The sequence below is a fragment of the Martes martes genome, assembly GCF_963455335.1.
Source record: "Martes martes genome assembly, chromosome: 15".
In the NCBI taxonomy this organism is placed as follows: Eukaryota; Metazoa; Chordata; class Mammalia; order Carnivora; family Mustelidae; genus Martes; species Martes martes.
In genome coordinates, this window is record NC_137903.1 from 26,186,861 (window position 1) to 26,207,077 (window position 20,217).

The 20,217-nt window shown below is 56.0% G+C and overlaps 1 protein-coding gene across 10 annotated transcripts in view; it reads left to right on the forward strand.

Moving 5' to 3' along the window:
* PLEKHA6 (pleckstrin homology domain containing A6) overlaps positions 1–20,217 on the forward strand; it is a 55,192-nt gene that overhangs the window by 15,916 nt on the left and 19,059 nt on the right. For 2 of the 10 annotated variants that reach the window (XM_080824068.1, XM_080824074.1), the window contains exons 4-12: positions 2,949–3,053; positions 3,736–3,808; positions 6,463–6,563; positions 9,944–10,146; positions 11,690–12,172; positions 13,431–13,953; positions 14,447–14,533; positions 15,624–15,677; positions 19,592–19,672. In XM_080824068.1, the coding sequence (XP_080680194.1) occupies positions 2,949–3,053; positions 3,736–3,808; positions 6,463–6,563; positions 9,944–10,146; positions 11,690–12,172; positions 13,431–13,953; positions 14,447–14,533; positions 15,624–15,677; positions 19,592–19,672 (1,710 nt within the window). Of the gene's footprint in view, positions 1–2,948; positions 3,054–3,735; positions 3,809–6,462; positions 6,564–8,059; positions 9,484–9,943; positions 10,147–11,689; positions 12,173–13,430; positions 13,954–14,446; positions 14,534–15,623; positions 15,678–19,591; positions 19,673–20,217 lie in introns of those variants that run through there. The other 8 variants (XM_080824069.1, XM_080824070.1, XM_080824075.1 and 5 more) reach the window with 7 other exon arrangements.

A 20,217-nucleotide genomic window follows, 5' to 3' on the forward strand; every position in this document is an offset into this window, starting at 1 on the left:
TGCGGGAGCCGCTGTCAGGCTGCAGAGCCGAGGTGATGCTGTGGCTGATGATGGAGGAGGAAGGGAAGGATTTGGGGAGTTGCTTATTCTTTGGGGGATGGGTGACCTCCTCAGGTGCCTAATCTCAGCCTTTATATGTGGATTTTTACTAGTAAAGTTTAGGAAATCATCATACTCCCCAGTTTGGGGTGGGCTTTATGACAAGGCCCAGTTTCTTCTTTCCTTCCTTCTGCGAGTATGTACTAAGTGCTTATTGTAGCCAGATACTTTGCTGGGATCTGGTGATGAGCAGACAAATAAGACTCAACTTCCTGGGACACTGGGTAGCTCATGTGGTTGGGCGGCTGCCTTTGGCTCAGGCCAGGATCCCAGGGTCCCCGGATAGAGACCTGCCTGGAGCTCCTCGCACAGTGGGGAGCCTGCTTCTCCTGCTGCCTGCCACTCCCCCAGCTGTGCTCTTTTCTCTATCTCTGACAAATAAATAAATAAATTTTTAAAAAAGACTCAGCTTCCGGAGGTGTTGCCTGAGGGCCTCAGGGCACCTACAAAGAACTCAGAGTCTGAAGAAGGAGCTGGAAACCCAACTGTTCCATTGCAGTGTGACAAGCTTTGGAGCACAGGAGTGGACAGAGTAGAGGGACAGCTCACTGTGTCAGGGGGTCCGGGAGGTTTTATGGAGTCAGGGGGCCTGCCCTGGGCTTAAAGGATGAGTTGGGAATTGTCAAAGGACAAGGGAGATGGGGCTGTCCACATCCACTATAGGAGAGCAAAGATGGGGGCACAGGAGAGGACCACCAGGAGTTTGGCCTGACGGTGAGGGACCCATCGGATAGAGGGGAAGAAGGCAGGTCATGGGCCTGGCAAATCTTACAGACCTATCCTTGTGTGCCATGCTAAGGAATGGAACTCCCCTCTAAGTGATGAGAGAGAGTTAAGAAATGCTAAGAGAACATTGTGATGCCGCTGTGTTTTAGAAAGGCAACCCTACCTCATTGTAGATGGTACACAGCAAGAAGAGGTGATGGCCTGAGAGGAAAGAGCAGATCCGAGGACCATTAGGAACATAGACTCATCTGGCCTGCGCAGATGTCGTGCTAGGAGCGGAAGAAGGAGGGTTTGGGCAACTGGGGGGATTAGAGTAGCATGCACCAAGAAAGAAATACAGAACAGGCTTGGTGAGAAAAAAGTTGAGTTTGGTTTTGCACTTATTTAAGTCCTGGTTAGACAGCCAGTTACAAAACGGGGTGAGGCTAGGAGACAGTTCTTAGATAAGAGTCGAGAACTTTCAGCATACTGTTGCTAGCCGAGGGAACGGGTACAGAAGAGATACGTTGTCTATGTGGAAAAATGAGATGTGAAGTTTGGTTGGGGTCCACCAACGGAGTAAAGTGGAGGTTGAGAAGGAGGGGCCGCCCACAGGTGGAGGAAAGAATCCTGCCACAGAAACCAAAAGGAGAGTTTCAGGAAGGACAGAAAGGTCGATGTCGTCTGTGAGGAGCGAACACCCGGATTCTTCCCAGGAGCCCAGTCCTGTGAGGAAGAGAGGGAGAGGAGCGGAGGTGTTGCCTGAGGGCCTCAGGGCACCTCGGGTTGAGGGTGGGGGAGGGTCCAGTGGGTGTAGCCCTGTGAGAGGGAGGGAGAGCTGCTGAGGGGGAGAAACAGACAGACAGACAGACAGATAGACCGATGCTTTAAGATGGAGAGAGCTGAGAATGTTCGCTCAGGAGAAGCAGCTAGCGGAGAAGGCAAGGTTGAAGACAGATTGGAGAAGAGATTACCCGTGGAGCAAAGTCTCAGGAAATGGCGGGTGGAACGTGTTGGCCTTGAAAAGGAGGACGCCAGCTCTTCTTCTGACATTGGAGAGAAAGGCGACAGTGGTGAGGACAGTAATTTTCTGGGTGAAAGGGTGTGAAATTGAAGAAGAGCATGTCTGAGAGCCTGGCTCATCTCCGTGGAGCGGAGCGGGGTCCACCGCGGGGAGGGCCTGGGGGAGGGGGAGGGCAGGGAGCGGCATGAGGGGGCTGGGCCGGGCTGAGGTCGGGGACTGGGGGGCCGGAGGGCTCTGTGCTGTGCCTCCAGCTGCTCCGTCATCGTAAACCATAATCTGGCCGTGAGTGCAGGAAGGGGATAATTTGACGGCTCTGGGATTCTGAGTTGTAGAGAAGCGGCAAGCAGTGATGATGGATGCAGTGTTTGAGAGTGTGGCTGACCTGCCCCAGCGTGGAGCCTGGGCTTCGTAGGGAAATAACTACAACCAGGACGGCATGGCTGGTCCAGAAGAACAGGGAAGGACTGAGGAGCTCGGGGACTGGCTGGTGGTGTTGGGTAATGGAGTGAGAAAGCCCAGAGGAGGGGATGGCGTCAGGAAATGGGAATCCCGGAATTGAAGGTGTTAGTGGCGAAGGGTCATGGGCGTCAGGTCGAACGAAGGTGCAGCCGTGGGAATAAGTGACAGGGTGGTAGTGAATGGTTTTGGAATTGAGGCTATCACGGTACTCTGAGGTTCGGGCACTGGATTGGTCATCGTCAAGGGCAACGCCACAGGGATGGCCAGACTTAGAGTGAAGAGGATGATTGAGATCAGAATCCTATGACTCTGAAGGAATGTTCTAGAAGCTGACAGTGATGAGAAGGGCTGAACAGTGGAAGACCAGCTTCCAGACAGTTGAAGAAAGATAGCCCAGGAGTGAAATGAGAATTCTTATTTTCTCCTTGAAACAACAACAACAACAACAAAATCCATACCGCTGTGAGACCGGTCAGATGGTTCTTTTGAGCCCCGTTTTAGTGGTAAGAAAAAGAGTCAAAGAATTGGAAAGCTGGGCCCTTGAGTTGGTGCTCTTAGTGTGAGGATATCCAAGGTGTGGAGAGAGCCGCAGCTCCCAGCAGATAGAGCAGAGAGGAGGAGAGGAAGAAAGTCAGGCGGGTTTCTCTGTCTGCCTCCCCAGGCGACCCGAACGTCCCGCAAGGCCATCGCCTTTGGGAAGCGCTCACACTCCATGAAGCGTAATCTCTCTGCCCCTGTCACCAAGGCAGGCTGGCTCTTCAAACAGGTGAGGCCTCCTCCGCCGTCCGCCCACCAGGACCTCCACTTTCTCCTGGTCACTCCAGTTCCTCTGTAGTTGCAATAATGGTCCCTTGCACGTTTTGGTATGTCCTCCCGTGTCCTATTTTTGATATTTGTTATATCTTTGTGAATGAATCTCCTAATTCTATAAAGACTCAGAGAAGTTGAGTATCTTCCCAAAATCACACAGAAAAATTAGTGTCACATTGGGGAACCCAGCCAAGTCTCCTAAGGGGCAGACGGAATGACAGAAATATGCTGGGTCGCCAACCCTGTCAGAACAACCCACTGGCTCGTTCTTAGGAGGTCCCTCTTGCTGTGAAGAAGAGGGGTGTCCTTCGTCCCGGGGTCCACTAATTCTTCCCCGTTTGACCTTCCCACCCTCCCTGCCGACCCTCTGCTCCCTCATTCTGGCTTACCTCTCACCCCTTCCTTCTTCCCCGGGAGAGACGCTGAGGCCTGAGATGACAGAACCGGAAGGTTACAGACAATGATCTCATGTCACTTTCCCGCGTCTGAGGTCTCAAGGGGTTTGGCTGCACTTGTTAGCGGCAGAGCTGCAGCCAGAGGCAGGATGGCCTTGTAATTGGTGCCAAGCTCCTCCCCCTGCATCCCCCCTCCCATGCCCAGCTCATAGTCCCTCCCCTCTGTCTGCTCGCATCCCACAGGCCAGCTCCGGGGTTAAGCAGTGGAACAAGCGCTGGTTCGTCCTGGTGGATCGCTGCCTCTTCTACTATAAAGGTGAGCTTGCCTCTTCTCCTGGGGCTGGCCGGGGCCGCAGGAAGGCAGGGCCCACCACTTTTCCTCATTCTGCCAGATCCCCGGGCTCTGCTTCGGGTGGACGTTGGTCGGTCACGTGGGCGGGGGTGGGGACCGGGGTGCAAACCTGCCCCATAGCCTCTAGCACCCATGGGGCGTGACCGTGGGATAAAGACAGAGCCTGCTTGCTCACGTGGTCACTCACTCACTTGACATTCAACAGTATTTACCGGGCACCCTCCAGGTTTCAGGCAGAGTTCCAGGTGCTGCTGGGGGACACAGTGGGCACACAGCACAGTCATGCGACCGAGGGTGAAGGGTGGGGGATGGGCTAGGAAAAGGAGGAAGCGGAGGAAGGCCCCTAGTCACTACTAGCAGGTGACCCACCAATCGGAGCTTGTGTGCTGATCATCCTCCCGTCCCCCTGGAGCGTGTGAGCCGATCTACGAAGGCAGAAATCTGGTTTTGTTCACTGCGATGGCCACAGCACCTAAAACAGCATGTGGCACATAGTAGGTGCTCAATCAGTGTTGAGTAAATGAATACGCCCCAGCGTCCCCCTGCTGTGCGCACGCCAGCACTCACTCCCAAGCCTCTCAAAAAAGAGAGAGAGAGACCTAATAACTTTGGTGAGGCGGCCTCTAGGAAGTTATTTTTAAAATCATTGTACAGCAGTGTTGTGTCAAGGAGATCCCGAGGGAGCTAGAGAGGGATGAGGACGGGGACGGCCCCGTCACACTGGTGTGGGGCCACAGGAAGAGAAGGGTACAATGGTTTTGTAGTGGGAGAGCCTGTTCCCTTTCCCCCATGCCGTGGGCATGGCAGAGCCCTGCCTTCTCTGGGCCCCATAGGGGCAAGGCAGTGAATCATTAACTTTCACAAAGGTTGTACCCACTGACCCCTCCAGAACGCTGCTGTCCCTGGGCCCTGAGTTGCTACCACCTGAACCCCAAAAAGAGAAATCAGGAAGGGACTGCAGAGACAGGGTCCAGCCACAGAAAAAAATGCCAAGACTGGGGGAAAAGGGTCTGCCAGGGCCTGGTCCCCTGGTGCTGGCCTCTGGGACCCAGGGCTGGTTGGAGCCAGAGTCTGAACAAAGCTGAAGGAAAGCCAGGATCTCTGCAGGGGAGAGACTCTGGGGCTGGTGTGAGGGGAGAAACCGAAAAGTTGTGAACTCAGAGGGCGCCGTGATGGGGACCACCATCCCCTGAGAGATGTTCTCAAGAGACCCCGTAAGCATTGGCTGGGACGCTACCTGGCAGAAGGCCACCGCCTCCAGAGGACGGCAGCCTGCGCTTTCCCAAGGAAGCCCTGGGTCCCCGGCCCCGGGCTCCTCCTGATCCTTGGGCTTCGGCCTTCCTCTGGGTGCCATGCTGACTCTGCAGGGGAAGCTGGACCTTAAGCCAAGTCTCTCATGTGATGAGGGAGGGGAGAAGGAGTGCTCATGACTTTATAGTCCCTGAGACTCCTTCTGACGCCTAAAGGAGGGTTTTCCAGCGTTCCCACCCTTGGGAACACAGAGCTATCCCAGGGAAGTGGGGAGTCGCCCTCCCACTCCACAGAGCACCCCCACCTGTTTGTGGCTCCGGCCGACAGCTGGGGTCCTGACTAGCTCATTCATCGGGCTCCTTTGGGGATCCAGGATGAATTACAGAGAAGCCTGTTTGTTAACCTGTGTGGGGACCAGAGGACCGAGGAGCTCTGCAGGGGCGTGTCTGCTTGTGGAGACATGGGGGCCGTGAAGGGGAAGGCAGGCCCCTGTCAGGAGAGGACAGAACAAGCGGCTGGGTGCCTGGGAGAACCTTAGAAACAGTTACCCCGAGGAGCCAGAGCAGAAGATAGGACTGTCTGCTCTGCCATGCCCGATCCCATGACCATCCTGTTACGTGTGCCCTTCCTGGAGTCATCTTGCTTGGGGAGGCGCTATAGATGAGACAGTGGCTCAGAAGGCTTACTGGGGAGGGGCACCTGGCTGGCTCAGTCAGTAGAGCAGGAGACTCTTGATCTTGGGGTTGTGAGTTTGAGCCCCTGGTCAGGGTGGAGTTAAAAAAAAAAAAAAAGAGAGAGAGTGTTTGCTTGGGAGTCAGACTTCTTGGGTCCAAAGACCAACCCAGCACTCTACTTCAGTAATGTTGGACAAATTACTTAACCTCTCTGTGCTTCCACCTCCTTACTGTAAAATGGGAGTAATCGTGGTAATCGTGGGTAGGGTTAAACCCATTAAGGCATTTAACTTAGAGCGGTACCCGAAGGACGGCGAACCCTCCATCACAGTAGCTGCTGCTTTTTTGCTTACCTGTGTCCCAGAAGGGAAACTCCCTGAGGGCAGGTGGCTCTTCTCTCCCAGCCACTGCTATAGTCTCAGCCTCTAGGACGGTGTCTGCAAGCCAGGCTCCCCATCTGCAGGGAGTATGCCTCTCCGTGTTGTGCAGAGTACAGTCTGTGTGCTGGTGGCTGGCGGCCTGGAATGCCTGACAAGCCACACATGCCTATTGTTATTAGGGTTAGGGTTAGAGTTATTATCATTGTCGTAGGGACAGTAGATGCCTGCCCTCTCCCTGCGCACGCACACTCAGCAGGCGCACGCGCACTCAGCAGGCACACGCGTCTCACCTGGGCCTCTATGTACCCGACAGATGAGAAGGAGGAGAGCATCCTGGGTAGCATCCCCCTCCTGAGCTTCCGGGTGGCCGCCGTGCAGCCATCGGACAACATCAGCCGAAAACACACATTTAAGGTCAGTTGGCTTTCCTCTCCCAGGCCAGGTGCGGAAGGGAGGCCTGCTCTTGGAGGGCATGAATGAATGGAGAAGAATCCTGAGCCCCCTCCCCAAGGAGCCCCCAGTGGTAGTAGAAGGAGGGAGAAGGCAGTGGCCCCTGGAGTCAGTCCTAGCTCTATCAAGACCACCTCCTCTTATCTCGGGAGTCAGCTGGGTGGTTCCGCTCAGGCTGGGCTGAGAGAGATGGTTTTCAGTGGTGCTGCAGTTTTTCCTGGGGGAGAAGTACTTACGTCCTGAACCGTTGAACCCTCTGCACGATGGCCCGGCAGCAGGGACAGGGGCTGTGGGCTGGTGGCGTTCTGACCTCCCTTCTAGACAGCAGTCCTCCCTACACTGGGCCCAGGGAACTAGACCCCCAGTCAAACCTAGTCAAATTTCAATTTCTAGAGAAAATCAGGAGTTGAGTTTGATGACAGTCGAGAAAGGTGAGCCTCACGTAGACCGTAGTTTGGGAGAACAGGAGCCCAAGAGGATGGGCCTCACCCACCTGCTTGTGTCACTCCCTGGGAACCCCCCAGGGGACCCACCTGTCAGAGATGGGCTGGCAATTGGCTCGTCGCAAGCTGGTGTTTTTCCACATTTAAAAATTCATGACCCACTAAAAACAATAAAAATCCTGTGCCCTTTTTGTATTTTATGATGCAAAGACCAGAGTCTCCTTTTCATTTCCAAATATGAAATTAGGATACCAGCTATGCATTTTCTCAGCAGAAAGCCCTCCCTCCCCTAGCTGAGAAGGGCTGCCCAAGTCCCTGAGAACCTAGAGTGATGGTGTGGAATGATGATAGGAACTGCGGGTAACGCCTGGTCAGTATCCGAGCCTGTAGGACCTCAGAGACTCTGCCCCTTTCTGTCCTTCAGACTCAGGTCACCCGATCGTGAAAAGAGGAGGGCAGCGTGCACAGGGGCTGCTCTAGGGAACAAGGAGGGCCTTCTTTGGCACGTCATTAGTCCCGAGCCTCCTGGGGTCCTGTCTGCCAGAGGTGTGAACACAATGAACAATTAATAAAACTGGCTTCAGGGAGCGGGGTTCCCGCCGGGGAAGTAGAAACAGGTTGTTTAACCAACAACAGACAGCCCTACTATACACATTCACACACACACCCCCACACAGCCCAACAGCCTGTCTCACCCTCCCCTCCAGACCTGTGCACAGACACAGCCACCCTGCAGCTCGGAGCTGTGCCAGCACCAGGCGTCCCGAGTAACTGACACGCACGCATGCACACACACGCACACACGCCTGCCATCAGCCCCAGCTCTCTGCACACAGCCGCCCCTCTCCTCCTTCCCCTTCCCCCAAGGAGTTCACTGCCTCTTTAAAACCCAGCGCTGAGGGCCAAGTTCAGTGGCCCACAAAGGGTTCCAATTGTGGCTATTCAATGGCCCTTCCCCAGGGAAGGGTGGGGAGTGGAGACAGATGGGAGGCTTGTCCTGTTGCGGCCACCAAGTGCAAGTCTTGGATGGCTAATAATGAGCTGGGCACTAGCCCTGCCCAGCCTGCTGCGGAAAGACTTAACCTCTTCCTAACCCAGCCCCGTGGGGGCTTGGTGGACTTCACTGCACTGGGGTACCTTCCTCGCTCTCATGGTGCCCAGCCGCTGTCCCCTCCGGCTGCCTGTCCACTGCCCTGTCTTTTCCCAGGCCCCCCGCCTTCCCCTGTTGCAAGCATTTGCTCCTGTGCCTTTGCTCTCTCCTTGTTTCCCTGTGGGCATGCTTTGTCCTCTAGCTTGACCGTGAGCTCTTCAAGTGCAGAGAGCATGTCTGTTTTCCTGTGATTGGTGCCCAGAGCAGAGCTCTGCACGCACAAGACACTCACTAGCAAATTAATTCACTTGCTGCCCACTCCTGCCAGCCCCAGGTCACGCCCACCAGGCCCACCTCTGTCTCTCTCTTCTCTACAACAACTCAGTGTCCTCCACACCAGAGCTCGCCAGGGCCCCTCCCCTCTGTATCCTTGTGCAGTTTCAACCCCCAGATGCCTCCTTACAGCTTCGCTGACTGGAAGCATCTCCCACCATCTGCACACAAGCCGGGCCCCCTGCTGGAGGGTGGGATCGGACAGGATCCAGAGGAAGTAGGACATGTCATTGGGTAACAACTCCTGTCAGAAAGGAATCGTGTGTCTGGGACGGGTAGTACAGAGGAGTGAGGGTCCAGCCAGGAAAGCATTTGGAGGGTGGGGAGTTGACACTGCTGCTTAAGAGAGCCCTGGGGCTTGGCCAGGAGAGCCCTATCTTCTCTCCTTCCCACCCTGAGAGACCCATGATTTCACACCCACGGAGTCAGAGACCAAAGGGAGGTTCACATCTGAGACTGTTAATCACTTGGATTTCTCATGTCGAGTGGGGTAAACCAGGCTACCCGCATTTTCTGGGAGATTGAAGGTCTCACTGGGAGAGTACGCCGAGGTCCCAGAAAGAATTCAGCTCTGGAGCATTTTCCCTTGTGGCCTGAGAACTTCGAGCTTTACCAGGAAGATCCTTCCCCATAGACAGATGCAGCACTTCAGGCCAGAACAAAAACCCAAGTCAAATGCAGCTGCAGAGCTGTTTGGGGACAGAGCTAGGATCAGCACTGGGTCGCCTGGAATCCTCTCGGCCAACAGCCCCAGTTGCCTTGGGGCAAGCTCTCCATTGCCCACCCTTGTCCCATCCGGGTGGCAGCGTGAAAACAAGTAGAAGGGGGTAGTCTGACTCGCTCCCCACTTCCGTCTGCTCCTCAATATTCCTGCCACATCATCTTCTGTCTCCCCCTCTGGTGTCTGGTTGACCTGTTCTCTGCTTTTCCTCCTTCTGACTGCGTGAGGACCCCTCCTCTGGACAGGAGCTCTCTTCTGGGTTCCCGCCTGCCGCACCTGCCCGCGGCCACCAACTAGGTAGCGTGCTCCAACCTTCAGTGCATGCCCCTTGCACGCCCAGGGAGACGGAGACCTGGCTGTCTCTCTGCCCAGGAGAGACGGTACTAGCTCCTCAGACGCGAAGCCAGAGCCAAGACTGGCTTATGCTCGGGGGCAGGGTGGGGGTCATCTGTCCCAGACATCGGATAATAATTGCCCTTCAAATCAAAGATAGAATTTGATGGGAGAGTGGGTGTGGTAATTGTCCTTCCTGTTTATAATCATCTCCTGTGGGGCAGGTGAGCTTACCTGGCTATTGGACGGCTGGGTCCGGAGAGCTCATCTGTATGCTAGCTGGAGCCCTTGGCCCAGCTGGGGACTGTCCTCTTCACCCTGCTCCTGAGCTCCGGGGGAGGGGTGGGCAGGGGAGGAGCTACAGGTCAAGGGAATGGCCTTCCTGACCACCTGTCCTGTGGATGTGGCTGTCTTCTCCCTACAGGTGACTACGTGCTGGGTGGATGAGGCCGGGGCCGGTCCCACGCACTGCCTCTCCCCACAGGCTGAGCACGCCGGGGTCCGAACCTACTTCTTCAGCGCCGAGAGCCCCGAGGAGCAGGAGGCCTGGATCCAGGCCATGGGGGAGGCTGCCCGAGTGCAGATCCCCCCAGCCCAGAAGTCGGTGCCCCAAGCTGTGCGTCACACGTGAGTTCCAGGGCCCTGGGCCTGGGTGTGGGGAGTACCAGAGAAAGAGGAGTGAGGAAGCACCCCAGTGTCTGACCTCCTGAGTCCAGCGTGCTGGCTCGAACCCCTGAGGACACGTGAACCGCTCCTTGCTCTCAGCGGGGGGCCTGGCTTCGGGATTTCGGGGCCTGGAGTCTCTCTTCCCCTGACTGGCTCTTCCTCTTCCCTCTGGGCTGGTGGAGGCCAAGAGAGAAGTCAGGTTCCCTCGGGGACTGGCCAGGAGCCAAAGACCAGGGTCCTTCGCTTGTTTAGTCTTGGCTGTGTGCATTAAGCCCATGACTTCTGGAGGAGGGTGGACTTGGGTTCGAATCCCCACTTAGCCCCTTGCCCACACCATGACCTCAGTGTGAGTTACTCAGCTTCTCTCAACCGGGATCTCCTCTGCTCGAAGACAGCAGTTAGAACCATCCCTCATGGTGTGGCTGCAAAACCAGGCGGTGCCGCAAACACTCAGCCCACAGCGGCCCCATCGCCGTCCCCACCCGCCACCCCCCTGAGCCTGTCTTCACTGAGCCTGTGGAGTCTTGAGGTAGATGTTAACAGGGATCCAGAAGAAGGAGGTTTTACAGTATAGACAGATTCCAAGTCTATTTTGGGGTCTGAGAAATGTTTACCAGGCAGTGTCGCAACAAGGATGCTCGAGTATGTTGGATTTGGGAAGCCACAGGGAACACGTTGTCACGAGACTCCACCTTCACGTCAGCGGGGGGCGCACTTCCAGAAGTTCGCTCGTTCAGTCCATAAATATTTACTGTAAGTAGGTATGTGTCAGGCACCGAATCGGGTGCTAGGAAAACAGGGGAAGATGAGTCTACACGCTCCTGCCTCGTGGAGCTTACGTTCTGACAGAGTCAGTCCTGGAGGAAGCTTGTTCTGGAGCAGGGAGCCCACGTGCTTCTGGGCCGAGGATGTTTGAGGCGACAGCTTTGGCGCCTGGCGCGTTTGATCTCACAGTCCTTCGAGGGGAGGGGCTGGCCCACCCCTCCTGCCAGCGAGGAGCCCGAGGCTCGCTGAAGTTAAGGAACTTGTGTAGGACACAGGACTGACCGGTAACGAGCTCCGTAACAAGCCAATGTCAAGGACAGTCACCGTGATGAAGCTTTGGTAGGGTGTGTATGGAGCTTGGGGGCCTGGAGCCGAGACAGATGGCCAAGGAGACCATGTCTGGGGGAGGTCAGGGTTGGCCATAGCTTCCGAAGGCTGGATTCAGTGCAGGTCAGCGGGAGAGAGCAGAGAGTGACCCGCGGAGGTGATCTGGAGGGTAAAAGGAGCAAACCGTGCACAGGCAGGCTTGGACTATGTTTTATAGTGATTGCCCAGGCTGGAGCGAGAAGGCCAACTGGGGGGCATTTAGGAAACAAAATGGTCATTCACTGAATCCTGTTTCCATCGCTACCTTCCTGCCCTCCCTTCTCCACTCCTTTTTCCTTCCCAGTCGACCACCCCTGGCCCAGCTCCGCACTGGCCTGGGGTCATTTACAACATCTCCCTTGGTGTCCTGCAGCCACGAGAAGCCAGACTCTGAGAACATCCCACCTAGCAAACACCACCACCAGCCATCCCACAACAGCCTCCCCAAGACGGAGCCCGAGGCCAAGACTCGAGGGGAGGGTGATGGCCGGGGCTGTGAGAAGGCCGAGAGGAAGCCTGAGAGGCCCGAAGTCAAGAGCGAGCCTCTGGTGAAAGCCAATGGCATCCAAGCCGGACCAGAACCAGCCTCGGAGCCTGGCAGCCCTTACCCCGAGGGCCCGAGGGTCCCAGGGGGAGGAGACCGGCCTGCCCAGCCCAACGGCTGGCAGTATAGCTCCCCGAGCCGGCCCGGGAGCACAGCTTTCCCGCCACAGGACTCAGAGAGCGGGGGACACCAGCGGAGCTTCCCCCCACGGACCGACCCCGACAAAATCGCCCAGCGCAAGAGCTCCATGAACCAGCTTCAGCAGTGGGTGAACCTGCGCCGAGGGGTGCCCCCGCCTGACGACCTTCGGAGGTGAGTCCCCGTGGGGTGCCAGTATGGAGCTGGAGTGATGTTAGGGCTAGGGGTTGGGGCTGGGAGGGAGCTGGCGGGGGGTGGGGGGGTTGTGATGTGCGCAGCATTCCCTGCTAGAAATCTTTTGCAAGCTGGCTGAGATGGGACATTAAGTAGACCCTCCTGCCCAGGATTCCTAGCATCCAAATCCTCTATGGCCCCGAGGCTCTAGGGGTGGAGTGGGACCCCCGCCCAGCTCCCGCCCTGTCTGCTTTCTTCAGAGACAGGGCCAGAGCACCCGGGGCCTCTCTGCGAGGAGGCAGGGTGCCCGAGAGGCGGGCAGGCACCCAGAGGGAGGGGACTTCAAGCTGTGCAATCAGAGAGCCATCTGCATATCCTGCCCTCTTACAACACCCATGGTGCCACCGAGTATCTCTGCCACCACGAGCCTCAGTGGCCGCCAAGCCAACTCAGCCCCATTTTGAACAGTTCTAACTATTTGAAGGTCTTTATATGTGTTGCCCCTCACCGATCCTACTTCTGCCCTCTGGACCAAATTGCTCCTTTGTCCAGTGATTGGCTTTCAAATATTGGAAGACATTTTCGGGCCCAGTGGCATACGTCTGGGCAAGCGGGGCTGCTGCTCCTTCCCCGCGGGGTTGGGCATCTCCCCGCGCGCAGGTGACAGCCGGCCACAGGAAGGCTGCTCCCCGCCCTTGCTCCGCTGCCGGGACATCTGGCCAGCCCCAGAGAGAGCGCCTCGCTTGGGATGAGCCCCAGGAACCTACGGGTCCCTTCCTTAACGAGAACATCAAACTGGGAAGCTGCCCTTTTGCCCCTCCTCTGTTGCCCTCCCCAGTGATCAGTAGAGTCACCTTCTTTCTGCTCTTTCTGCTGTTTACGGCTCTGGAAAAGATCTGATACATGGTTCATGCTGGGAGAGAGACAGCTAATAAGGCTTAAAGTTTCTCCCCAGGGCTATTTCGTTTTAAAAAGACAAAGATGGAAACTCTGAATGTGAAGTTCCCAGCCTGGGGTAGCTGGTTGAGGGAGGAAGGTTTGAGGGAGCTTTCCCCGCACCCCCGGAAGCCAGGCTCAGCACCCAGGGAGTGGCTGCCTCTGTGGGCTCCCAGGGTCAGGCGTGGGGGGTGGGCACCATTCACCTACTCACACCCTGCTCTGGGCTGGAGGACCTGGAGGTGGGCCTGGGGCGCAGCAGGGTAGGTGGGGTTGCATTCATTTTGTCTGGCTTCCTCACAATGTCCTCTCTTTCTCCCAGTCCCTCTAGGTTCTACCCCGTGTCCCGCAGGGTCCCTGAGTATTACAGCCCCTACTCCACCCAGTACCCCGACGATTACCAGTACTACCCACCAGGGGTGCGGCCGGACAGCATCTGTTCCATGCCGGCCTATGATCGGATCAGCCCACCCTGGGCGCTGGAGGACAAGCGCCACTCCTTCCGCAATGGAGGTGGCCCTGCCTTCCAGCTGCGGGAGTGGAAGGAGCCCCCGGGCTACGGGCGGCAGGATGGCACCGTCTGGCTCCCTGGCCCCTCCCCCTCCCGGCAGCCCATCTATTACGATGAGCTGGACGCCGCCTCCAGCTCCCTGCGCCGCCTGTCCTTGCAGCCCCGCTCCCACTCTGTGCCCCGCTCGCCCAGCCAGGGCTCCTACAGCCGTGCCCGCATTTACTCCCCCGTCCGCTCACCCAGTGCCCGCTTTGAGCGCCTGCCACCTCGCAGCGAGGACATCTATGCTGACCCTGCTGCCTACGTGATGAGGCGATCCATCAGCTCGCCCAAGGTGAGCCACCAGCCTGCCCTTCCTTCCTCATCCCCTGAGATCCCCCAGAAGCCTCCTACTGTCTGCAGAGGAAAGGCGGAGGTGTGGGGGCATCTGGGACTCGGGGTCACTGTGTCCCATGGGGACACACACTGTTGACAGGAGCCACGATGATGCCCAGGGGAGCCACTGGCCCTGCGGGTCTGTCCATGGGAGAGCTGCTTCGGGGGATTCGCTTTGACCCCTGAGTAGGAGCATTGCTGTTGGTGCCCATCCCCAGGTCACTCCCGGAACCCTGATCCTGTGTTAGAGGGCAGAGAGGGTTCTGTCTTTGCAAATCTCGAGGATCAGACAGGTCAACGCAAGGATATTGCAGTGGATAAATGCTGTCCATTTTAATTTGGCATCTGCTCTGGGACAGGATACAAACATCCCTGACCTTGAACTTCAGTTGTTGGGGAAGTCTGTGTCCCAGCCAGACCCCCTCATCTCTCCAATTCCCTTTCTCTTCCAGTATGATTACCTGGGAGACAGGCGGCCAGTCCCTGCAGGACTGTTCCCCTACAACTACCCACCATCCCCCACGGTCCACGATAAGATGGTACGTCCTCTCCTCCCGTCCACTCCCCGCAGAACCTCTCCTCCCAGGGCGGGGCCAAACTGGGACAGCCACAGGGATCCTCTGTGCCTGGTGCCTGGCCCTCCTGGTTTCTAGCAGCCTCTGGATACCTCCTCCCTCCCAGCCACGACTCTGACCCCAATGCAGAGTTTGAGGCCAGTTACCCCATCTCTGGGACACAAGGTAGAGGAGCAGGGACAGGATCTGGAGGCATGTGATGTCCCGATCCTCTCGACCCCGCAACAGCCTCCTGCCCAGCACGTGGAGGGGCCTGGTCAGGGGGCTTGGGTTATGGCCTAGGAAGAAATGTCAGGCCTGAGTGTCCAATAACAGGCATTTTCTCTAAGTCTGCCCTTGCCTGGAGTGCTACTTATGGGGAAAAAGACAAGTGGTGGGATTAAGGAAGAAAAAATTTTCCATATTATGTCTTTTCCTCCTTTTTTCCTTGCTTTCTACTTGTCTTTCCCGGGAATTTGTTCTCCAGAGAGTTTCTGTCTCCCTCTGGAGAGCTGGATACAGATGCCGCACCTGGGATGTGGGGTGCGGTGGGGGGGCACTGGAACCAACAGGCTGAGTCCTTGACCCCAAAGGCCTGTTGCTGCTGCCTATCCCTGCAGAGCCCTGGGAGGCCACGGTGGAGGAGGCCCTGCGGGCATAGACAGTGCCCTCCCCTCCTTCCCCTTGATCCTTCTCTGCCCAAGCTCTAGCCCTGACACACAGCTCAGTACCCATCTGGAGACAATGGATTTTTCTGGAAAACTCAGGAGCTGCTAGGGAGGGCTGACTAGATGGTTTCAGTGGTGCTTCCCTCTCCCGCGGGAGGGCCAGGCGGACCAGGAGCCCACAGCTGGGGCCCCAGGGAGTCCCTCCTCTAGCTGGGCATCCAGTAAACAACTCGGTGCCTGCCCCAGCCTCATCCCTTCCCTTCGCCAGAACTCCTCAAGGGCAGACAGAGGCCTCTCTTTGACCTTGCCCCCCAGCTAACTCTTAACTGCTTTGCTTCCTCTTTATTGTTTTCTGTTGTCTTGTTCCTGTTTGTTTGTGTTGCTGTTGGGCTTCGGGCTCCGGGTAGGATGAACTTTTAGACCTTCAGTTGCAAAGAAACCTAGAGTATTTGGATCAGCAGGTAGGCAGAGCTGGTGCCCCCTCACCATTCCCCTGCCCTCCCGTCCGTCTGTCTCCCTGCTCCTCCCCACCTCCTCCTCGTCCATCCATTTGACAACCTTTGTTGGCAACACCAGGAGACAACAAAGTGGCTTATATTTTGGTTTTGCGCCTTCACACCCCTTCTCCTCAAAGCCCTTTAGGGCCCTTGAGAGTTTCCTGGGGAAAGGAGAGTAAGACATGACCGCATGAATAATTAATGCCACCTCCTATTAGTTCAGGCCAGATGGAACTGGGGGTGGGGTGGGGGTGTGGTTGGGAGGAGGCAAGAATTTGCATTTCTGCTGGCAAGAGTGGCAGAGATGGGGAGGGGTGGGGGGGTGGAGGGGTGGGGGGGGTGGAGGGGTGGGGGGGGTGGAGGGGTGGGGGTGGGGGTGAGCAGCCAGGCTCGGCCTAAAATGCAAGGGGTTCTGTGCCCCCTGAATCTGGGAAATTATCTATCCTAGTTCACAGGTTGTTGTTAAACTCCACAGTTTATAAACGGAGGACTACAGACTTGCCCTAGGATGGTTTTTTAAATTCATATTAGCCCATATATTTGTTAGCTCCCTGCCAAGTTCTTTTGCATACGAGGCTTGTGTTCTCCTGGAGAATTCCGCGTGGTAGGTGGAGGGAGTGTAGGCAACCTTGTCTCATCTGGAAGGGTCTGTGAGTGTTCCCATAGATGGAAGCAATTGGCAGCGGAGACCCCGCTCCAGGCTCTTACCATTGGCTGCCTTGCCTTTGGAGGCTGAGGGGCTCTGACGCTCCCTGCGTTGAGACACGCTGGGGAATCAGGATGCTGGGCATTGCTACAAATCACAGGGGACCTGGGCATCCCCAGTGTGGCCCGGTGAAGGCGGCTGGAGGTGGTAAAAATGACAGTAGAGTCGTGGCCATAGTAGTAGCCGTCACCATCACTGGGTGCTTTCTCTGTGCCCCATGCTGTTCTGGGTTCCTTAGCCACCCTGAAGTACTTAATCTGTATAACAACACTGCAGCGTGGGTACTGTTGTTATCCCCCTTCTAGGACCGGTAACTCGAAAGAAACAGAGAGGTTAAGTAACATGCCAAGGACAAACAGCTAGCGAATGGCGGAGCTTGGAATGTGACTCTGAGCTTTTGACGCAGTTTATAGCTGAGGGGACGTCTGATACATGAAGGAGCAGTCAAAGCCCAGGAGGATGGTTTTATGCTCTTAAAGTTGCAGAAGGAACCTTAAACTTGAAATCAGAGGCTATCGCTGTAACCGTTGGTGGTTCTAGACACAAGTCATAAGCCACATAACCTGTCATCTCACAGGCCTCTGTGCCTTGGTGGGATCACCCTCGGACCTTGCATTTTGGTTCCAGAAGCAGCAGGTGGTGTCCACAGCACGAGTATTCCAGTCCACGTGAGGATGAGTCTCAGGCTGCCAACCCAGACCGGCAGTGGGCAGTGTGGGCTGGCCCCAGCAGGAAGCAGGAGCTACAGTGCCCGGAGGAGGGAGGAGCAGGGCTGAACGGCCTCAGGGCTCCTGGGCGGGCTGTCCTGTCTGCGGCCCACCTACAGTGCCTGGCTGTGCCAGCATTCAGTGCCCCAGCTGGGCCCTCCAGGGGCTTCTGCCCTCATGGACAGGCTAGGAAAGCTCCCCTTAGGCTGGGAGCTTCAGAGCTCTTTCAGAGGACCTCCTCTAGATAAAGGATAATAATCTTAAAAGGGAGTTTTATCTGATAAGAGTCCAGGGGCACCTGGTTGGCTCAGTCTGTTAAGCCTCTGACTCTTGATTTCAGCTCAGGTCTTGATCTCGGGGTCATGAGTTCAAGCCCCGTGTTGGGCTCCATGCTGGGTGTGGAGCCTACTTACAAAACAAACAAAAAAAGAGACCAGATCATGGAGTCAGAACTTCTAGTCCCAGCTCTGCCATTTACAGTAGTTTTTGTTATGCCTTTTTTTTTTTTTTTAAACTTCAAAATGTCGCTTCATCTCTCTGGGCCTTTGTTTTCTCACTCATAAACTGGACATTGTAGAACCTGCCGTTCCCACCTCCCAGAGCTGCTGGAGGATCACGTAAGAGCGTGCGTGCTAGTGCTCTGTCAGGGGGCGGCAATTTTATTCTTTTCCTTCTGATACTCAATTTAAAATATTACTTGAGTACCTTTATGATGTAGGAGGCCCTGCGCTGGGTGGTTTCTCACAAAATTTGACATTTTGGACAGACGGAAGGTGGCACAGAGGAATCCTAGAGGCAAACCCCTGTAGACCAAGAGATCCCCAAAGCCCCAGTGTGAATGGGAGCAGGCCAGGGCGAGAACATTCTTGCTTCCCTCCTTTAGCGCTTGAGATCCAGTGGTTGGGTGAGCCGTGAGGTCTGTGGGTGTCCAGGCAAAGCCTGGGCCTCCTTTGCCCTCTCAAAGCCTGGTGTGTTAGCAGGTCCTACACAGACACCACACACACACACACACATATACACACACCATATACAATCCCATGCACACTGCATGTGCATGCCCTGTGCACAATAAACATGGCCTCAAATACACATGACTCCAAGGAAATGGACTGACTTGAGTTCAGATCCTTCCAGAAAATGGGGCTGATGTCCTGTTGACCGTGAACTATTTTACGAAGACTCAACCTCCTACTACAACTGCTCTTTGGAAATCCTTTTAAATGACTTGATGTCATTGAAAGAAACTCCCAAGCGGGCTAAAAAGGTAGAGAGATCAGATCCTAGGAAAGCGTTTTCCGATGGGGGTGACTGGGTGCCCCTCGCCCTGTCCCCAGTGCACAGAAGCAAGACCGCCTTTGGGCTGCTGCCTAAACCGATAAGAGTAAAAATACACGTGGGGCCAACGAAGGTGGGGGAGGGAAGAGCCAAAGACGTGAGGGCCTCCCGAACTCTGACTCCAGAAACTCTGCCCTAACGTGGCTGCGTCCCTTCCTCTACCCCAAAGCTTTTCCCGCACAACTTCCCTCTGTCTTCTGCTACCTTGTCCTGTAGGTCAGTTGAGTTAAAGGGACATAGCCAAGGACAGTCCCTAATGTTTTCAATTTTTGACGCTGTCACACTGGAACCAGGGGGGGGAATGATGGCATCTCTAGCTGATTTGTTTGGCTTGTCTTCCCTCTCTCCCCCACCCCCCTGCCTCCCTCTCCCCTGCCCCTCTTCATCTCTCTTTCTTTTTCATTTGCCAAGTAGTCTTTCCCCCTCCATGTTCCTAATGATTTTTGAAACACAAAGATAAAGTATCAGAGAACAGTGTTTGAGTATCTGGTGTCCCTTTAACACGGCTTGCTTGTTTTGGCCTCCTTATTTGCTCCCTAGCGCCATCCAAGATCAGCATGGATGCTACCAGCCCAGCTCTGGAAACCGTGTTTAGCAATCCTTTCTACTCTAGAGCCAAGAAGTGGGCAGGGGTCGGGGAGAGAGAGCTGTGCCTACCTCTCTGTGAAGGCCCATCCGAAGAGCAGCCCCAGGTTTTCTTTCTCAGCTGTTTGACTTAGTTCGGAAGCGGGGAGATGGGTTTTCCCATCTGCTTGTGCAGTCTTTGACCAAAATGGCGTGAGGAAAGAGAGCCAGGGCAGGGAGTCGACCTTGACCGATGTGAATGAGACCCACACCTCTCAGGCACCCTAGGGGAAGTGTCACTGGGCAAGGGGGTCTCTTCGGGGCCGGCGAGCAAGGGCAGAGCAGCCCCCAGCCCCCCTTCTGTGGTCTCTCCTCGGGGCACCTTCAGTGCTGGTCCTGGGACAGAGCTCACAAGGGGTGAGCGACGGGTAAGGTCAAGCAGAGGAAACCGGAGACCCCAGACGAGCTGCTCTTTCCTGTTCCGGGGAAGTGAGCCCAGGCAGGAGATGGGGCGAGAGCTCCGCGGGGGTGCGAGTTTGAATCGTCCATTCCTTCCTCCGCTGCAGATGAGTGAGAGTGAGACTCTCATCAGTATGGTGAACCGCATGGTGGAGAACTCCTCCCCCAGGGCCCAGATCTTCATGCAAGTAAGACCTCAGCCTGGCAGCATGGCCCCCGCCAGCTTCCTTCTTAGCTGCTCGTGCATGGTCTAGTCCACCCATTGGGTGCGCTCTGCCCCACCCGCCCATCCGCCGGGCCTCATCTCCCAGGCTCCTGTGTCCCCCTCCTCTAATTCCACTGTGTCTCCTCCATTCTTCATGTTCATGGGTGAACCCAAGGCCCATTGCTCAGACCATCAAGATAGCTGGCCCCGCCATCCCATTTCATGCCAGCGACCACAAATCTGCTCTTTAATGTCCAGGACTTCTGTTTCATGTCGGGTAGCTTCTTCACAGACATCTTTGGGGTACAGGGCACAAGGGTGTGACACGGACCCATCCGAAGCCCCACTTGTATAGAATGTGCTGTGGTCTCGGGATGCCTCACCAAGGCTGGGCAGCATTTGCTGGTGTAAGCACAAGCCCCCCAGGACTGCTGCGCAATCTACCAAGATACTTTCTCCGATGTTTCTGGTGCTTGTTCCGTTTCCCATGTCTCATCCTCAAAAACAGCCAACCGTTAACTGCTGTTC